A 21,958-nucleotide genomic window follows, 5' to 3' on the forward strand; every position below is an offset into this window, starting at 1 on the left:
AAAAAAAAAAAAAAAAAAAAAAAAAAAGATTTCTTCAAACTGATTCTAAGTGTCGAGTCCAAGGCAACTTTATCCTCCTTATGCTTCCTGCTCTGGGGCCGGATCCCCACGTGTGGAGAGCTAATGGCCTAATTGTGTGATGGGACACAGGGTAGCAAAGGAACTGAAAATGGAGTGGGGGTGATGTGGGTGATTACAGCACATGATAGGTGAGCTACCAAAGTATATTTTGGGGTCTCTGCCCACCAATGTCCTACATACTGTTTACAGAAATGACAGAATTATTCCTGAAAGTTTTTTAAACCTATTAATGTAAGCACATATAGATACAAGGTTTGCAACAGAATTAAGGAGGATGTCTTTTGTTTCCACAAGAAACTCAAGCACAAAAATTAAAGATTTGGGACATAATGAATTTCTCGCCCATTCAGCTTATGTCTGAACTGTCTTCTACTAAATTGTCAAATTAAAAGTGATTTCTACATTCCCTAAGAAAGTGACTAACCTGCAGGAGCAGACCATAATAATAAAGAATTTCCTGATTGTTCTAATATGATCTCATTCCTTTTTACCTTGTCATTAAATTTGTTTAGTGCTACCGTATTAAATATATTGCTTTAGTACCCACTATTTAAGGCTTTTAAGGGACTTTAAAAAGTCCTTCTTCCTAATAATCATTCTTTCTGCTTTCATTGAATTATTTTGTCCTTACCCAAGCAATTGATTTCTTTCAGTTGCTCAATTTCTATAAAAAATTCAATGCTAATGGATCTTATATTAAATAATACATGTGAACAACCGTAGCACAATGCCTGATATGTAAAGAACACCATCAAAGGTGACTTTCCTCTTGTCCTCCCTCCCTCCCTCCCTCCCTTCCTTCCTTCCTTTGTTCTTTCCTGGTTGGGATGAACACCACATTCAACATCAAGAATACATTTGACCAGAAAAGATTTCCCCAAAGTAAGTAAAGGAATGGGATTGTATGTAAAAACCCAGGTAACTGCCTTAACCCTCTGCTTCACATAGGTGAACACTTGTGGTAAATGATTTACTCAGCTGCTTATGAAGAAATAACCCTTTCCACGATTCTAAATCTTCTTCCCAGGAAACATGTTGCACCGCCAAAAGGCACACATTATCCTGTTTGCATTTTTTAAAAGCTCTACCTTTTATTACAAATTTATATTAAGTACCGCGCCTATAATCTTCTGCATTGCTACACTACTCTTTGTACATGACCAAGATGAAAAAAGAGGAATCAATCCACCAGAAATACCACTGCATTGTTAGAGTGACAATTTGCTTCTTAAGAAAACCCAAGGAAGAGAAAGTGCAGATCTGTCCTTAATCCCTTCTCCTGTTGCACTGCAGAAGATGACATTGTTAATTAAACTCCTTGCTCAAGGAACTGCATTTCTTTGTTTCTTTTCTAACTAGTGTGAATGCTTTTATGGAACTAGACAACCTGATCTATGCGCATTGTGTTGTTTTACAACTTAACAATCAGTCTCAAGGGAATTGGGTTTGAAAAAAAAAAAAAAAAAAAAAGCCGAAGCAAAACCTTGCCTTTCTAAAGTTTAACAGCTAAATGAGCCTAAACCACCCCTCCATCCTCTCAGGAATCTCTGCTTTCTGAAGTTTTCATTACCTACAGCGCTGAAGGCTCTAAATCCGCTATTTACTGTAACAACTATAAAAGTCAATCTAAACTGTTGAGTTACAGGTGACCCTAAGGAACCTGATTCAGTTACACATGGATGAGATCAGTAGTTCAAGTAGAAGAATGGTTATACGTCTTCCATCTCTAGGAAAATCTGATTGTCACAGTCCACACATTGTCTCACATTCCAGTCACTAAGAAGAGGTCTTATCACCTATCGTTTTTGTCTTTTTTCCTTTTTTTAAATGTGACTAAAAGAACAAGTCACATCAACCCTCTCGGGGGAATGGGGCATAATTATCTCTTTAAGGAACTCACGTAATGATGCCAAAATCTCAGATGTTACCGACTTAAATCTACTCACATGATGAAGGACCTACCTTTTTTTTTTTTTTAAAGAAGATGTTGGGGGTAGGAGTTAATTAATTTACTTATTTAATTTTGCTGTGTTGGGTCTTCATTTCTGTGCGAGGGCTTTCTCTAGTTGTGGCAAGCGGGGGCCACTCTTCATCGCGGTGTGCAGGCCTCTCACTATCGCGGCCTCTCTTGTTGCAGAGCACAGGCTCCAGACACGCAGGCTCAGTAGTTGTGGCTCACGGGCCTAGTTGCTCTGCGGCATGTGGGATCCTCCCAGACCAGGGCTCGAACCCGTGTCCCCTGCATTAGCAGGCAGATTCTCAACTACTGCGCCACCAGGGAAACCCTGGACCTTCCTTTGTGTTTGTGTTCTTTTAAAATGTGAAAGTTCATTCTGCACTGATGGGACAGCCTTGGAAGGCAACATACCACAGATGTAGACAGAATATAATACTGGTCACTAAAAACCATCAGTGTCTGTTTGAATTAAAATTATAGCTACCCTGTGATTTCAGTCACCTTGGCTTAGGGCTGCTGCTTGGGCATGCCACTTGTGCAGTCACATGGGGTCACAAAGGGTCCTGAGTTTCAAAGGGCCCACACTTGGTTCAGTGGCTCTGCTGTTACCCTATTGAAATGCTTAATACTTTTTTAAGAAGTGAAAATGCATTTTCGTTGTGTTATGGGTCCCCCAAATTACATAGCTGGTCCGGATCAATCTCTCTCAGGAGCTCTTCTTGAAGAAGAGAAAGAAGAACCAAAAGATCTCTTTTCATTTCAGAGCATATTCATATTTATATTACGATATGATGAGAAAATGTGTATGAAATTATTTTTAAAGCAAACTTTACAAATAGCAGCACAGTTGCTTGCCAGGAAGGTAGAACTTATCTTAATAGCAGAAGGCATGGCTACTCCAAGGTTGCCAGCAACTTCTCTGTCTTCTGAGGAAGACAGTAGGTCATTTTGGATAAACCTTCTTGGTTCTGCAAAGAATTACTTAAGCATTCTCTTCTAATTATGTAGATGGGAGACATAGCAGAGGACGGTTAGAACATAAATTGTTGTTTTTAAAGAGCTAAGGAGCAAAAGGAATGAGTCTTGTCCTCTTCCCTTCTGAGGTTCACTGCTATCAGAATATATCTAATAAGCTGAAATATACCATCTTAATATACACCAGATTAATGAACTAACCTAATATAGCAGCTGGCAAGAGAGCACACTAGGGCTTTCCTGAGCAGGACTGACCATGGGAGAGGTTAAATGGACGACTAACCCTTGAAAACTCTTCTGAACAAGCCTCTTTAATCCCATTGGAAAGATGTGAAAGTGAGGGCTCTTTGGTGAATGTATGTGTCGTGAGTGCCAGCTCAGTCTTCTTTCTAAGCCCTTGGAAACCGTATGGTCGCCTGACAGCCCCATATCTCTACATCATCGCAGATGGAACGGCATCTTCGGACTGGGTGGCCTCCTACTCTCAACAGTGACACCTTGTGGCAGCTTGGGAGAACTGACTCTTCAGATTCAGTCCTTAGAGAATATATCAAGAGAGCAGAAGGGAAATGGGAAAGATGGCTAATTAATTTAATTAAAACAGAGATATGGTCTTATTTTGTACTTCAAGCTGGAGAAAATGGATATATCACTAATATAACTGTTCACATTTTTTAATGAAACTCAGGTATGCAGAATTTGAATTAATCACAATTAATCATGCCATACGTCTTACTTGCTTTATTCGTTTGTAGCATAATGAATACCCATGACTGTGAACTAGCTTGACAATAGTGTACATACCCCTATATTCTGCTTTCTGCCTGTCACCTCAGGTAACTACTATATTGAATTTTTGTGTTTATCAGTTTTTGTATTCTTTTAATAGCTTTATTGTGTATGTTTGTATGATTAAATCAAAATATTGTTGGGTTTGTCTTTTGAATTATTTATAAAATGAGTATCATGCAATTTGTTGTCTTTTAGAATTCGTTTTACTCTTATTTTTCCACTCAATTTTACACTATACGTAACTGTAGTTCATTCATTTTCACTGCTATATAATCTTTTCTCCTATCAATAGATACTTGAATTACTTCTAGTTCTTTTGCTATTATGAATGGTGCTATTTTGAATATTCTTGCACAAGTTTCCTGATGCTTATATTCAAGAGACTTTCTTTTTTTTTTCTTTTTTTTTTCTTTTTGCGGTACGTGGGCCTCTCACTGTTGTGGCCTCTCCCATTGCGGAGCACAGGCTCCGGACGCGATGGCTCAGCGGCCATGGCTCACGGGCCCAGCCGCTCTGCGGCATGTGGGATCTTCCTGGACCGGGGCACGAACCCGTGTCCCCTGCATCGGCAGGCGGACTCTCAACAACTGCGCCACCAGGGAAGCCCAAGAAAACTCTTAGTTAAATACTCATTTTGTTTGTCCCTTGATGATTAATTTCAAATTTTAGAGTTATGAGTAAATTACATACATAGAATAAATTAAGATTCTGTGTCAACAGAGGGTATAATACTGGACGAAGCCAACTTTTTTCTTAGCAGCAAGAATTCTTTTGCTTGTGTTTGTTTGTGGCCTTTGTCACCTATTTTCACTGCATTGTGAGCATATGTTATAAACAGTCCTTATGACTTTAATTTCTTCAATGATTGGAGCTGACCTGATGCCTCCCTGGTATGTTGCAGGCTCACCATAAAACCTTACTGCCAAAAACACCTTTCTTGCTATAGGTGTTACTAACAGCGTACAATAGTGGATTCGGGGATTTCATAAAAAGAAAATTTTTTAACCATGGGGGCAAACATAGCTTTGTCAAATAAGTCCTTGTTAAAATCTTCTGTCTATTATTACCATATTTTCATAAAAGAAAAGAACGTCTTAAATCTGGAAATTTAGTAAGGACACGATCTTAGACAAAAGACAGTCTACTAAATTGAATAAGTATTCCATAATGAAAAACTCACTACATTGTGTTTATTTTCTCACTTTATAATGATCTGTAAAAAGTTTGTCACAGACAACACTAATCCTCAGACTGGGAGGATTTGGGAATCCCTAAGTTAGATGGTCAAGGTACCATTAGTTTGAGAAAATAATGTTAAAATGCTTAAATTTTAAGATATAACTTTAGAAATAGTTTTTCCCTTGCTGGTTTTAAAATGTTGCATTCAAGTCAGTTAGTTATCTTTCCTCTCTCCCTTCCTCGAACAAATGTTCCTAGAGCAACTATTCTGGCCCAGGTCCTATGGCAGGTGCTGGAGATAAGTGAGCCCCTGCCCATAGAAGCTCACAGCCAGGGCTTCTGAGCTCATTTCTCAATTTCAAATACATTATTCTCCTAAATTTTCACTGTACTATATGAACTTTAAATTTTTAAATTCCTTTTTCTTAAAGATCTAAGGCAATGGTTCTTAGAAGAAATGTAATCCAAAGAACCTGGGTTGCTGTTTGAAATTGCAGATTTCTGAGTCTCAGTCCAATCAACCCCAAATAATTCGAAGGCAGTTACATCAGCATGGGTAGTAGCCCATAAGCTAAGTCTAGTTAGCAGTTTCAGAACAAATTTTTAAATAACTTAACTGTTAAAATATTTTTCTATTCATAAAGAATACATATTTATTGCCAGAATTAAACCCATACAGGCACATCTGCTTCAACTTGGCTGGGGATAAAATTATGAGTCCCCATGGTTGCTTCATATCCCACCCCCCCGCCACTTCCTGAAATAAGAAAGAGAGTGGAGTTTGTAGCCAGAACAGATTTGGACTTAAATCTGTCTCTAACTGTCATTAGCTCTATCCCCTTGGGTACCTTTTTTATCCCTGATTCATCTATTCCCCTAAAGAAACGTGCATTGAATGACTTCTCTGTGCCAGGTGTACCCTGAGTACAGGGTACAATGATGAGTAAGACACAGTCTCTTAACTTCTGCAATCTACACTCCATTGTGAACACAGCCAGGGAGTGTACTGATGGGAAGGGCAAGACATATTTGGAGAGTGCACAGAAGACCCCTATCTGGTCTTAGGGGATTTAGATAGCTTCCTGGAGAGGTAACCCTCAAGATAAGTCTTTTAAAAATGAGTAAATGTCAGCCAGTTAAGGGAGGTGGGGTTGCAGGGAAGGGGGCTTTTCAGGCATGGAGGCTGCAGGAGAAAAGACACAAGGAGGGAAAGCACAGGAACCACGAGGAAAGCTGGGACTTGAACCCAGGCTTGTCTGGTTCCAAAGCCTGAGGACGTCCCTCTGTGCAGGGAGCTTCAGAACTTTGGCTCTACACCAGCATGCCTCAGAGCTTACACAAGGTGCTAGTCCAAGTTCATTAGCTAGGTAGACAATAAATAGTTACTTTGCAGATAGATATCAATAGTATATGTGTAGAATTGTAGAATAGAATATGTAATTACTTTATGTATATGTATCTTTATAGAAATTATTTTTAAGGAAATAAAAATTCCCACACTCTTTCAAATATACTAAATGCCAAATATTGCACATCACAGACAAATGCAGAAAGGTATCACCAGGTTAACTTCTTTCCTCATAGACCTTGGAATAAATCTTCTACTATTCTTTTGTATAATTTTAATTGTAGAATTTATTTTCTTGACATAGGGCCTTCGTGTCCATGTTATTTCTATTTCTATTACAGCTCCCCCTCAGCAATCAAGGTTGAGAAACGCCACTTTAACACACTGCATTTTAAAAATATTGACCAATAAACAAATTTTAGAGCTTTTCATCGCAGTTAATGCTTATCTGACTGGTATATTTATGAAGAGGAAAGTTTGCCATTGATAAGCCATTGTGAGTGGCTGAATTTAAGCTTCTAAATCACTTTAATTGATAAATACACTGAGAACTTTTAATTTGTGTGATTTCTTCCTCCTGAAAAAAATCAAAGGCTAAAACAAATTAGATGCTGAGGTTGATATGACTTTACAGTAGAACTAGCCTCAATGGAACACTCTAACCAAATTAGAATGTTGGAGCAACATAAATTGACTGGGAGCTTAGAGACTTGGGAAAGAGGTTTTAGGAGAAGGAGGAATGTGGGACAGAAGGTCAGGACCTGGCAAAGACAAATTTACTTTCTCTGAATACCTGTTTACAGTTGACCATGTGCTCAATGACCTGTGTTGAAACACTTTGGGAAATGCACATATATTTTATCTTTAAAAAAAATCTTCAGTCTGATTCTTACATCACCTAGCTTATTTGAGTGCAACATTCAAAGTATCTCTCTGAATAATTCTTTCTTTGGTACACTTTATAGTCTGCTAAATTTCAAAATATAAATCATTCTTTAAACACTTAAGTTAATGTTCACACTCTGGTTGACAATGTACAATTAACCAGACTGATTCACCAGAATCCACCAATTTACAGGAGTTTATATGGTTTGCTTTACTTTTTTGGCCAAAATTATTTATGACTCTCCAAAGATTGAATTATTGACTTCAATAACCAAGATGAAAATCAGGATGGAACTTCCATTTCACTGATCTCTTAAGGTGGCAATATTATTATTATAAAAAAATCAGTTCCAACAAGCTCCTTGCTAATACATTTATTTTTATCTCTTCTTGAGTGGAAACTTATATGAATACTTCTCTTTGAGAGGACAGTGGGATATGAGACTGCTTCAAATGAATGTTGTCTGGACTAGGAAAGGAGAGTCATGTCGTGTTGTTGCAATTGCTTTTTTGGTGTTTAGTGTAATATTGTATGTCAAGTTAAAGTTCTTTTCGTGCATGCAACCAAAAACTACTCCTACAGAGAATTCATTAGAAGACTATCTGGGACTCATGGAATCCATAAGAGAATGGATAAGTCAGTTTGGAAACGAATACTTGGGTATCTCCGGAGTCTGGGAAGCAAGAATTCCAACAACACCAAGAGCAGTCAGGTCACAATCTTACCACATGGATAGGATGAAAACCCACAGTTTTCATTAGTTTGTTTTCTGCTAAAAATCACTGTCTTTTTCCCTTCGTTTAAGATTCAATTTCCAAAGAAAGACCTTCTGAAAGTTTTAGTGTAGGTTATCCACCCATCTGTTTAGTTAAGGGGAAAGGCAGAAAGCCAGTCTCTTCATCACAGTCCCAACAGTTTATCCCTAGTTGGGATGGGAAAGTTCTCAAAAGCTAATTGGATTCCAGTTGGGAAATGGATTCTGGGCAACCAAAAGACCAAAATACCTTCTGCATGAGGGAATGGTAGCTAGAATAAAGCTGGGAATAGGGAAAGACAAAGTTGTTTCTTCTTGTTTTGCTGAGAGGATGGGTTATGGGTTGTCTTTTATTATGAGTATTAAAAACAGAGGTTACAAAGAGAAATAGGCTATAGGGGATTTAGTACTAAGTAAAAAAGGTAGAATTATCTGAGTCATGAACTTGTCCCGAGAAAAAGGTGGGCTCAATATTAAAACCTGAATAGTAATTTAAAATAGATATGACAAGGATGACTCTTATCAACACTATCAATATCAATATTGCTCTAGAAATTCTGACTAATGAAGTATGCAAAGAATGTAAATAAGAATAACTATTGGAAAGGAGATAAAATTTAGCATTATTTGAGGATAATATGACTATAGAATGAAAACCCAAACAGGTCAACTGAAAAACTAAAATAAATTTTACTGTACACCAGCAATAATAATTACATAGAAAATATAATGACCTAAAAAAGATATATGCATAACAGGCAAAGCACACACACACATACACACACACACACACACACAAAAGTACAAAACATCTAAGAATGTGTGGGAGCAAATGAAGAAAACCACAGAAACTTACTCTAAGGTACAGAAAACTGTCTAAATGCTTTTGTTCTTTTTAAAAATTTAACAAAATGGTTTCACAAGTAGAAAAAGCCAAGGTAGTTTTTGAAACTAGGAGTGATTAGGGGCAACTTGTCTTACCATGTACTAAATGAAAACGTTTTAAAAATGTTTTTAAAATCTACTAGAACAAAAATCTAGCCAGTTCAATGGAACTAAATATACAGTCCTGAAACAGACTCTAAAAGGTGGAAGGGTTTGTGAACAGAAATGTATACACAGGAACATGCATTTTAGTTTCATTTAAAATTAGCTGCCTTACCCTAACTTACCCATGAGCATAAGTCACAGTTATTAAATAGATAAATTCAAATCCCTGGTGCTACTCGACGTAATAAAAACGACATGAAGTCTGGATGAGAAACAGCTCAACTGCAAATGGGTACTTATGATAAAGAATGTTGGCCCACTTCTATAAGATCTTACTTGAAACCACTATTTTTCCTCTTGTATATGACACCTTAATAGACATGGCATACTCCGTGTCCGATTATACCTCTTCTTATCCTTCATGTTTAGCTGCTTTGATGGATAGCTGCTTCTCTTTCCGTGTAGACTGGAGCCCAACAAGTGAATTTGTTTTTTTTCCTATGGCTTGTGTTTTGAGTCCTACCGCAACAGCCACGACCTTGAAATATGGTGAAATCTTCCAGACATTTTCATGAGCTTCAGTAACAGGTAACAGGAATTAATTTCTATTGTTTGAAAAAAAGGAATCAAAATGAACTAAGTGGTCAACAATGGGAAAACGGTTAAAAAAAAGTTTTGTGCATCCATACAATGTAGCCTTATACAGTCACCAAAAATTAAGTTTTTAAGAAGCGGTACGCGGGCCTCTCACTGTTGTGGCCTCTCCCGTTGCGGAGCCCAGGCTCCGGACGCGCAGGCCCAGCGGTCATGGCTCACGGGCCCAGCCGCTCCGCGGCATGTGGGATCTTCCCGGACCGGGGCACAAACCCTGTCCCCTGCATCGGCAGGCGGACTCTCAACCACTGCGCCACCAGGGAAGCCCCAAGTTTTTAAGGATTTTGAATGATATGGTTCTTTCAGGAAGTGAGCTCTGAGTGATATTTTAATTTCATTTTGTTTCTATGTGATATATTATTTTTATTTTTTACTTTATTTTCTAAATTTCCTACAAGTATGAAAATCAGAAAAAAACATATTTTTAAAATATAAAAATTGAGATTTAAGAATTAGAATATATAAATAAGAATTAATGATAAATAGCAAATTATGTGTAAACAATTACTTAATAGTAACATTTAATGTGTACTTTCAGTTGATTTTACAAAAAGGCATATATATTCAAGCAAAGGAATGACAAATCTCTTCTAATTTGCATCCCCAAATGTAGCCTCTTAGTTTCCACCACTGAACAACTGAGTAAGGTACCACTGTCAATTTCATGGCAGTTCATGTAAGGTCAGGAGAAGTTCTTTAAAATACAAGTCCCTAAATTCTGGGCTTGTAAAGCTTCAATATGTATAATAAGAATGGCAAATAGGAAGCAAGATATAAGCATCATATCTAACTACACAATCTTTGACCCTAATACTTGATAAAAGCCCCTGTAGCTGGTGCATGTGGTTGATATTATGTTGTGTTCATAAATATGATCACCAACTGTTGGCCAAACAGTAAAGTCTAATAATTCTATGGATTTAATTCTAAAAATAATTTACATCTAGATGAATCTTTTTGGAAAATTTTACCAAATAGAATCATCTTCAGTGCTCTTCTGAACCAGGGATAGAAAAATGCATAAACCATTGGATTTAAAGTGGAATTCAAGTAGCCAAACCAAATAAATGCATCGTTCAGGATGGGTGGAATAGTATAGTCCAGGAAAGGATCCATGACTGTGCAGACAAAGAAAGGACACCAGCATGTGAAGAAAACTCCCATCACAGTCCCTAAAGTCTTCGTAGCTTTCCTTTCTTTGCTTCGTGAAATTCCATTTTTCTCTTCCAACCCAATTCGAAATTTCTGATTTGCATCATGAATTGATCTTGCCTGCCCTTTCGCTATGAAATATATTCTACAATAGATGCATATCATAATAGAGCCAGGTATATAGAAAGAAGTCAGAAAGGCCAGAACCCCAGATGTTTTGCTGAAGAAGACAGAGCAACTCCCTATGCAGTGAATGTGTTTGTAATACATCTCTTCAGCTCCTTTGAAGTTTAGCTCCAGAAAGATCATTCCAAATGCAAAAAGAGCAGGAATACTCCAACTAATGAAGATCATCACAAAAATAACCAAGATGTTGATCTTAGTTTTGTATCTCAATGGGTCACACACAGCATAGTAGCGGTCAATGGAAATGAAGGACAAATGAAAAATTGATGCTGAGCTCAGCATAATATCAGTGCTGGTGTGAATTTTACAGAAGACTTCTCCAAAATACCAGCAGTGCTCAACAGATCTCACCATACTATAAGGCATGACCAGACACCCCAGCAGAAAGTCCACAGTGGCCATGGAATGAATGAGCCAATTAGTTGGGGTATGAAGTTGCTTGAAGTGTGATATAGAAATAATAACTATTAGATTGCCAACCACTGTGGTTAGAATTATGAGCACCATTAAACTGTACAGGGAAGCACGGACGTCATTTGACCAGCTGCTTTTCACACAGGAGATATTAATTATATTGTGGCAAAAGGACATCATTCCTGAGGGCTATGCACTAGTTATTATCTTTTCCTTTGTGTGTTGAGGAGTCTTTCTTCGAAATCCATGATCAGGTTAGAGTTCCTTCTTTTATTTCCATATATGTATCCCAGAAACCTGGGAGGATAAAAAAAAGGAAATCATCAGCGATTTGATTCTTCTCACTTTTAACACATTTACCTATTACTTCTTGCTGAAAAATGATTATTTTGGAAAGAGCTTTTATTTCCAAGTTTAGTTCAGTAGTTCAGTTCTACAATTATTATTATTACATATATATATATTTTTGTGGTACACGGGCCTCTCACTGTTGTGGCCTCTCCCGTTGCGGAGCACAGACTCCAGACGCGCAGGCCCAGCGGCCATGGCTCACGGGCCCAGCCGCTCCACGGCATGTGGGATCTTCCTGGACCGGGGCACGAACCCGTGTCCCCTGCATCGGCAGGCGGACTCTCAACCACTGCGCCACCTGCAATTATTTTTAACATCTACTTGATGCTGCTCACTGTGCTGGAAATGCAAAGTTGAATTATTCGTTTGAAATATATGATTCTGTAATTCTGTAATACTCAGCTAAATTCTCGAATTTGCAGTACATTTTTCAATACACGTACAATACATATTATGTGTAATATATAATACATTATATAATTATGTATTATAAATATAAAAAGAGGGGGAGAGAGAGAGTTTGGAGGAAGAATGTAAATTCTGGCTGTCAATGAACAACCTGTCACTATTTGTGAAAATGCTGGAAAATAACAACAAGTCTTAGCATTCCAGGAGTCCACCCTCCTCTTTGGCTCTTATTCCCTCTGGGCTGACAGTTTAGGTCAAGACCACATAGAAATCGAAACTTATCCAAAACTAGAATTGGAGGAATAAGATATTTAGGAACTAAAATGCATATTTTAGTAAATTTGAAGTATCTCTCCCCCTAATCCCTTTCTGCCTTCTCTTCTCAGGAGGAAACATATTCATATCAAGTACATCTGTAAGATTTATTTCAATAAACACCCAGACCCACTTTATGACAGAACAAATTGCAGACGAAATCTATTTATATTATCTGAGCTCTGTAATATTTGAATTACAATTAAAATTTTGCTAAAAGAACGATGGAGTTTTTACTATGAAATTTGTGTTCACTCAACTAAACTATCATTTAGAGTTATAAATCTTCTACTCGGACTTTTTTTTTTTTCTATTTCCCCCCTTTTCTTCTTTCTCTTACTTTTGCTGTTGACATTAAAGGAACCAAGCAACACACTTGTAATCAGTGTTTAGAACTGTTTGCTAATAATTACTACCAGTCAAGAAAACATTCCTACCTGATATCACATTGACTAGCTTTACTCAGCAGGAACTAGGGTCCAAAAATAAGTAAGGGATGATGAAAAGGGGAAAAAAACTTGTTGTTCAGTTTTAGAAGACTACCTTCATAGATGATGAAAAAGTCATCTGACAACTTTGTATGCCATGTTCTTCATTCCCAGATAAAAACCAAATGGCTTCCTCCTCATAATGGTAACATCCTGGTTTTAGAGAATAGAGCCTGAAGCATGGTATCTGGGAAATTATTGATAATACCAATGACATTTCAGAAGAGTAAGTTGTCTGACCAACTTTAAGAACATTACACATAATTTTTGTGCAAGTAATTTTTGTTATAATTTATTTTTAAAAAGATTGACTTGTTTAAATAAATGCCCTATGATGATATTGAGTTGAGTGCTTACCTAAAAACATAATAGTGTTTTTGTTTCTTTTCTTCCAGCTCTAAAATTTTAGCTAGCTAGAAATGATTACTCTCTGTATGTAAAAATTACCAAGTTGGGGCTTCCCTGGTGGCGCAGTGGTTGAGAGACCGCCTGCCTATGCAGGGGACACGGGTTCATGCCCGGGTCTGGGAAGATCCCACATGCCGCGGAGCGGCTAGGCCCGTGAGCCGTGGCCGCTGAGCCTGCGCGTCCGGAGCCTGTGCTCCGCAACGGGAGAGGCCACAACAGTGAAAGGCCCGCGTACCGCAAAAATAAAATAAAATAAAATAAAAATTACCAAGTTGAACATACAGTAGTAATAAGGAAAGTTAATAAATCTCTCTTTAATTACCTAGCTAAGCAAACAGTTCTGTGCAAATGATCTAATCACCTAATGTTTGAAAATGACGTACGATTTAAAAATATATTGGTAAGCATTATAGTTTAAAGTAGATCTGTCTAGCAGGACAGGAACTCACTGGTTGAGTGGCCCCAACTTCCCAATAATGGGCCATCAGCACTAAGTTCACCATGCCCTTTGTCTCTGGCTCCTTCAACCACCCATCTCTAATGGTTCAGACTCTCAATCCCAAACTTTTCTATACAATTCCTAATGTGAACCCATCTCCCAATCTACCTACCCGTTACCCGCCCTCCCCAAAACCATTCCAAGTGTGCCCTCCAGAACTCATGGTCATCACCCTACTTCCTCAAGCTCTTTATTAAATGCTTCCCTCTCTTTGTTCTAACTAAAACCATCTTTCCCCTGAGGATATCTCATCCCCTACAGACTTGTCAAAGGCAGCTGTTTTCTCACCTGTATCCCTAGCTACCCTTTATATTACAGGACCTAGAGGAAAACTAAGCATCCTCTTGTACTCATTGACATTGCGGATACTTTTCCGTCTTTCCTTCCTAACCTCCACCCCTTGCAAACTCTGAAGTTCTGTGTTCAAACTATACCTCTTCTTGCTGCAGACCTCAGACTTCCAAGTCATGTCTCTCTGTCTTGAAGATGTTAACTCCTAGTCTACCGTCACTTTCTCCAAGGCTACTCCTGACAAAATTCTTGATAATTTTCTTGTCCACATAAATGATCCAATAATGGACTTTCAGCTCTTTAACCCTCTGTCTTCCAACAAGCATGTCCTCCACTCCATATTATCTCACACTTTCATAGCCATCCCCAGAATCTGCCATTATCGATAATGAAGCCATTCCAAATGATTAATTTCAAGTTCCACCCTTTGTCTTCCCAGGCCATGCCACTAATGCTCTACTTCCAACACTTGTTCAACCTGCTTGAAGCCCATAATTCACTTATCTTATCACCTTTTCACTGTTCCTAATTTACTTACACTCACCTCTTTACCTAGTGTAGATTCCAAATTTTTTTAACATTATTTTAAACTCTCTCCCATTAATACACTTTTCTGGCTAAACTTGACCCCTTGTTAAATCGAGTTTGCCTCTTACTGTACTACACATGTGCAACTGAACATGATGGAGAAAAACACACAATCGACCTCAGATTAAATTCATGACAGGTATGAACCATTCGAACTGCTGAAGAATCCTACCCAGTTCCCTATTATATTCATTCTCCCACTCTTTGAGATGACTATTTCATACCACCTCCTTCCTTCAATCTCAAATACTTTCCTCATCCTCATTCTCAGTTAATGACCTTGTATCTTGTTTCACTGAGAAAATAGATGCAATCAGAAGAGAATGTCCATATTCCCACCTCTACCCCTACACCAGCTTACATCTGTTCATATACTCAACCTTCCCTCTTATTACTACAAATGAACTAACCATCTCCCATCAGAGCCGCCCCTTCATATGTGTCCTATAGGCACCCTTTCATGCCTGTTCAAGAATATACCCTCCAATTCTCCTCTATCCCCTGAATCTTCAGGAGTTCTCTTCTAAATAATTAACTCTAGTGTTCAAAAAATGTAGTAATATTCCATCTTAAAAAGAATTATTTTAAACCCACATCTTTCAATTATCACCTTATTTCTCCCCTTTATGAAAAAAGAAAACATCTTTGAAAGAGTCATGTAGACTCCTTGTCTTCAGTTATTCTCTTCCTAACCTTTTGAATCCACTCTAATGAGACTTTTGTCATTAACACTTCACCAAAACAATCTTAACCATATTGTTCTATATTACTAAACCCAATGGTAAACTCTCAGTCTTCATCTTGATGACCCCTCAGTTACTTCTTGAAACAACTTCTTCCTTGGCTCCAACTCACCTCCCTCTTGGAGCTCTGTTAACTCACTAGCTCTTCTTTATAGTCTCATCACTGGTTCTTCCTCAAGTCACCGGCCCTAAGGCTAGTCCTGGGTTCTCTTCTCTATTTACAGCTTCTCCCTAGGTTATTTCTTATAGTCTCATGACTTTAAAAAAGAGTCTCAAATGAATATCTCCAGCCTTAACTTCCCCCCTGAACTCTGAACTAAAATTTCCTGCTGCCTGGAGAATATCACCACTTATCATGTCTAAAGCCAAGTCTCTAATCTCCCCCATAATATGTGTTAAACTCCTCTTCCTCCCTAACGTCTAGAAATGGCAACTCCATTCTTGAAAATCTTCAGTCCCAAACACTGAAGTAATTCTTTACTTCTCTCTCTCACACTCAACAATATAGCCAACCTTCAGTAAATACCTTGACTCTTCATTGAAAGTATGTCCAGAATCAGACCATTTCTCATCATTGGTACCATAGCCATAAACTTATCACTAACCACTGTCAAATTAGTAGCCTCCCAACTGGTTTCCTGGCTTCTCCTCCTTTTTTCCCCTTCCTTTTTGATTTACTTTTAGTGTCTTGACTTAACATATAGCTTCTAAGCCAAGAAGGGGTGAATTGTTTCCCTCCTCACTACTCTTTCATAAAACGTAAAGAATGTGAACGAATTCTGTGGAAGGTGTGGAGAGTATGTTCAATAGAAGATGTTGACAGAGGAGAAGATTATTCTGTTTACAACCAGGTGTGAGAATTCATTATAAAGCAAAAGGAAAGGAGGTCCACAGTGTCCTTTGAAAAAGGCAATCATAGAGTCAGGAGAGGAAAGTCATAGCCTTTTAAAAACCCAGCTGCAATCACTGGGGTCCAGGGGAATAGAGCCTGGGAGAGGCAGAAGGTGTATAGGCTTAGATGAGGAATTCCGCAGCATGCCCAACCCTTACAGGAGAATGTCACCTGAGTTCCCAAGCGGTTTTACAGAGAAGTCAAGACCTCCTGCCCCTTACCACGAGGAAACGGGAAGCCCTTCAAGGAAATGCCAGCAGAATGGCCTGGAGTTGCAATAATGTAGAACCTTCCACCAGGTATAGGTACTTGTATGTCCTTACCCGAATGCACAAGCTAAATAGACATACAAAAGTAGTCCCCAAACAGAAAATGTGGAGCAGTTAATTTCCTGGGGAGTTCAAGGCAGAGGCCACTTGATACCTTAAAGGAAACTAAGAATAAACAACTGTTTATCTGGGAGAAGACCAATCCAGGTAGAGGGGTCAGCAAGTGCAAAGGCCCTGAGGTGGGAGCATGCCTAGTATGTTTGCAAAATAGCAGATGTCAATGTGGTTGGAGCAGAGCAATGAAAGCAGAGAAAAATCAATGGAGAGGCCAGAGAAGCTGCACAGGGCTACATTGAATAGGGCCCACAGTAAGAATTTCAGCTTTGCCTTTGAGTGAGAAAGGAAAACATTGGAGGGTTTGGAATCCAGTAACATGCTCTGACAGATTGCAACAGATTCACTCTGGCTGCTGTGTCGAGAACAGGGGCAGAGGGCAAGGACAAAGTGAGATGATTAGGAAGCCGCTAAAATAACCTGGTGAAAGAAGATGGTGGTTTAGAGAAGGGCAGTGGTCAAGTTTGGATATGTTCTGAAAGTACAGCAGGCAGGATTTACAGATAGACTGAATATGCGTTGGGAGAAAGTTATCAAGGGAAATAGCAAGGCTTCTGGTCTGGGCAGCTTGAAGGGTGGAGGTCCCATTTACTGAGATGGGAAGATGGCGGTTAGAGGAGCGTAAGAAGCAGGAGGAAGTCAAGTGTTCAGTTTTGAACTTGGAGGCTGGGGCTGTGTGCTGAATAGCATGGCCTTTAGTACCTAGCTGCCTTTGTTTAAGTCTGGGGTGGGCCATTCACTAGTTCTGTGGCCTTGGACATTCTACCCAACCTCTTGGGGCCGTAGTTCGATAATGTGGAAAAACAATCTATTTCCTGGGCTTCTATGAGGCTGAAATAAGTTAATATTTGCAAAGTGCTTATAATAGTATCTTGTACATAGTGTTTATCAAATAAATAAACATCCAAGGGGAACGTTAAGGGTGTGTTGAGGGAAGGTATAAGAACCATCGCGAGGCTGTTTGAAGACTACATGTATATTTAAATCAATATAAAAAAGATATACTCTAGACTGTCACTATGGGCAGAGGGAGGAGGGGGGTGAAGGGTGAACAAAAAATAAGATGAAATGGAACAAACAGAAATAGTGTGTCGTAAGGGAATAGACAGCTTTATTACTGCTATGGCCCCAGGGCCTGGAAAATGAGCACAAAATGAGCATGAAATGAACACGAAAATGAATAAAGGATTGAATGAATGAACAAATAAACTGAGGGGTTCATTAGCTCAATTCTGTGCTCCCTGGGGCCAATAAAAATTAAGGCACATACGCATAGCATGGATCTGATTCCAAAGATAAAGGAAAAATATTATAGGCATTCAGATAGAAGTTCCTTGATTGCGGTGATGGTATCACAGGTGTTTTGGTAAGTCCAAACTCATCAAATTGTACACATAAATTATGTGCAGTTCTTTGAATATCAATTATAACTCAATAATGCTGTTTTTAAAAAATAAGAAAAGGAGGATCAGTCTAACACAGGGATTCTCATCTGTAATTTTGGAAGCCAGAGGGCAGTGGAATGAGCTTAGAAACTATTAAGGAAATAGGATGGCAACTCAACAATCCTATATTCAGCCAAAATAGTAATCATATGAAGGCAGAAAAAGGACAGCAAATATATGTCTATGACCACCTTCTGAAAGTCTCTAGAGCATATTCTAACAATATAAAAATTAAATCAAAACAAAAATTTCTAAATAGCAAAAGATTAAGAGTAAGAGCAACAATAGTGAGTAATATTATCTAAATTGGGATTTAGTTTATATCAAAAAGAATTATGATAATATGACGCAATACAATACTGTTAAAAAAGGATTTCTGAAATGGAAAAAACAAATTTCAAGAAAACACATAATATTAACCTGGAATTTAAATTTTCAACTGTGTATAAAATAGATAACTAGTAAGAACCTTCTGTATAAAAAAAAATTAAATTAAATTAAAAAAAGTTTTTCAACTATGTCAATAACCCCTAGTTGTTAACAGCACTGGTGAATAGCTGGCGAGTTAATCTTCTTGACCAGATTGTAAGATGCATAACTAATAATTTAATTTTGGAAAAATTCTCCAGCTGTATTTTTTGAAGTTCAAGATGCCAAATTGTTTGATCTAGCAAATGTTTGGTGCAATGATTTTCATTACAGCAACAAAAGTAAAAAGTAAAATTGTCTGAACTTATATCAGACCTTAAGTAAAATTGTCTGAACTTATATCATGAACCTCAGTAGATATATGTTCAACAAGATGTCAAATTGGAAGAGTTGGTTCTTTTTATAAGACATAGAAAGATGTCAATCAGATCCTGTCAAGTAAAGGAAAAAAATTGCAGTGTTTTAAAATACCATGTACAGGGACACACACACCTACACACACACCTACACACACACAGAGGCACACACATTAAAGCAGGAAGTCATTCAGAAATGTGCCAGGATTTTTCCCACCAAATAATATTTGTGCAAGTAAGATTTTAGTTCTGTAGTTTAGTATATAGGAACAATAAGATACAGTTTAATTTTAAAACCTGAAAAATCTCCATGAAGACTCCTCTATTATATTAAAACCAGCCAACAAACACAACATGGAATTTCCTTCTTCATTTACAAGGAAAGGAGATTTTTAAAAATCATGTTTCAACTTTTCAAATTTTCTAGCTTCACACAGGTGAATTTTTAATAAAAGTGAAATATTTTTAAAAGCACATGTAAGGCAAGCTATTTAAAAATATGTAACTCTTTTTATCCTTTCCTACTAATATGACAGAAGCCTTGTGAATCTTCCCAATAAATAATCCTAAATTTTAATGTATGAATAAGTACGAAACCATTGATAAGTCTTATTCTCTTGAGCACTCTCCCTGTAAAAGATTACCTGGGCCTCCAGGCTAGTCTGTGTGATTTGGCGAGGCCGTTCATCGCCTTCAGACCTACCTTTTCAGGAAAGGGTTACAGAGCGAGTGGATGAGCAGAAACACAACCTTTGGGAGGAAGCTGTCTGCACGTGTCTCCCGTACACCTGCTGCAGGTGGAGCCACTGCGGCTCTATGGTAGACCGCAGTTAACGCAGACAGAATGACGCAGATATTAAAATCTGAAAAAGATAAGCTGATAATAAATCTTTCTGAAACAAGGTAACAGTATACTATTGAGAAAGATAAGTGGAAGGTGCTTTTACTCTAAACCAGCATCAGGAAGCTAGCAGTGAGCAAACTAGAGAAGGTAAATATTACCATTACTTTAAAAATAGTCTCAAGCGTGAGCCACCAGGAGCCACAGTCATGGGTGTTAACAGCATATAAATGAAACCACATGTCCATTAAAACTGCCTTAATTGTTGATTGATTTGAAAAAAAGTACTCCTGTATTAGACATCTGTACAATGCAGATAATAGCACTAAAAAAAAAAAACCAAAAAACCCACCTCACTTCCAAAATAGATGACTTGTACCTGACAAAGGAATATTTTTAAAAATCAGACTGTATTTAAACCCAATAACATCTTATAGTTAGAAAATAATTTAAGGCAGTGGCTTTCAAAATTTTTTAACCACGATAGGAAAAAAATGCATTTTAGATAAAGACTCAACACACATGTAAGTACACATTTGTAACAGAAGCAAATGTTTTCATTAAAAATATCCTTAGCTCATTCAATTCACTAACACTCTCTATTTTATTCTATTTCATTTTTTTCAAATGAGTAGGGTTCCCACCTCAATAATGTTACTAATCACAATTAGAAAAACATGACTTTAGAGATTATATGATCACACATATTTAGCCCACCAATTTTTAAATTCCTATATATAAAACTTCCAAAATGACCCTCTTTTTAGACAAGTGCCTTCAGTATAGCAAAATAAATAGCTGAACAAGTGTAGTTTCTCATCTATTTCTATCTCTCTGTTATTCTGCCAAAGGAAATCATAGGATCATTATGACAGATTGATTATCAGTTCCAATTCTTACTCTCCTAGCATCTATGCCTTTGTCTTTGCTTCACTGGGAGTGGAAGGTACTCCCCTGTCCTTTGAGCCCGAGCTTTGCCACTTGGCTTGTTTGGGCCAAAAGAGTGTAGACAGAAATAAAAGTGTGCCAGTTCCAGCCTAGTTGTCAGGAGGGCTCAAGTGTTTGTGAATGTCCTCTGTGCCATCCCCATGAGGAGAACACGCCCTGGAGAAGTCCACTTGTCCAGGGAGGCTGAGAGGCATGCAGAGCAGACTAGGGCATTGAGATATGCAGTATATGGCAGAGCCACCCTAGCTGACCCTACAGATTCATGAACTTAAGTGGCTATTATCTTAAGCCACTGAGTTTTGGGCTGGTTTGTTACACAGCATTGTCATGGGAAAAACTAACTGAGTTAATTCTATTTCTGAAAGAAGCCACTGAAATCTATTACCCATTCTCTTGCCTTGGAGAAATACTGACACCAGAGAAGTACTGACACCACACGATGGGCCACCTGTGATCTAAACAGCCATTGACAAAAACTGCAACAGCACAAACAAAGAAGGCATAAAATAAAAATTACCCCATACTAGGTGAAGTTGACCTTTTACAAAGTAAATGTAACTCCATCTCCAGAAATTCCTAGATATTAAAGGTCAGTTCAAGAAATAATTCCAAGTTCACTTCTTATTAACAGTACATAGAAAATATCATTCATCTTTCCAAAAATTAGTTCAATGTGTGCCTGACTCATGTGTATACCTGTCATTTTGTGAATGACTGAGAAAGCATAATGCCTCACATATTGGAGTTTATTAAGCTCCAGGAAATCAAAGATCTTATCTGCTTTGTTCACTACTGTCTCTCCATCACCTAAAATAGTGCCTGCAAACCATAAACACTCAACACACATTTGCTCATTGAACGATATTGATTTACTGATTAAACTTATTATTTTTAAAAATCAAAGTATTACATTGATATGGAACTCTTATAGCTCCACTTGTGTTAATTACTAAACTTCACCACCAGTCAATCTTTTCATTTTAGGTCTAGTTATTTTTTTCACCTGAAAATTTCTTTAACCAGCAATGACTGAGTGCTAGGCTTGTGAGAAGAAAGATAATTATGATTCTTTCTGCCAGGAATAGATAGCTAATGGTGAGACAGACATGCAAACTGTTGGTCATATTACAATAGAGAGAATGCTAAACGGAAATATAAAGGCCGTGTATGGGAGCACATAAGAGAGATCTTGAAAGCACATGTGG

The 21,958-nt window shown here is 37.9% G+C and overlaps 1 protein-coding gene across 1 annotated transcript in view; it reads right to left on the bottom strand.

The window, feature by feature from the left end:
- Positions 1 to 10,233: 10,233 nt before the first annotated feature.
- LOC114896285 (trace amine-associated receptor 1) overlaps positions 10,234 to 21,958 on the bottom strand; it is a 32,221-nt gene continuing 20,496 nt past the window's right edge. The window contains exon 2 of the mRNA XM_029224252.1: positions 10,234 to 11,665. Within this exon, the coding sequence (XP_029080085.1) occupies positions 10,529 to 11,548 (1,020 nt within the window). The 5' untranslated portion in view covers positions 11,549 to 11,665 and the 3' untranslated portion in view covers positions 10,234 to 10,528. The remainder of the gene's footprint in view (positions 11,666 to 21,958) is intronic.

Source organism: Monodon monoceros, unplaced genomic scaffold (assembly GCF_005190385.1).
Source record: "Monodon monoceros isolate NGI ecotype Baffin Bay Population unplaced genomic scaffold, NGI_Narwhal_1 Super_Scaffold_15, whole genome shotgun sequence".
In the NCBI taxonomy this organism is placed as follows: Eukaryota; Metazoa; Chordata; class Mammalia; order Artiodactyla; family Monodontidae; genus Monodon; species Monodon monoceros.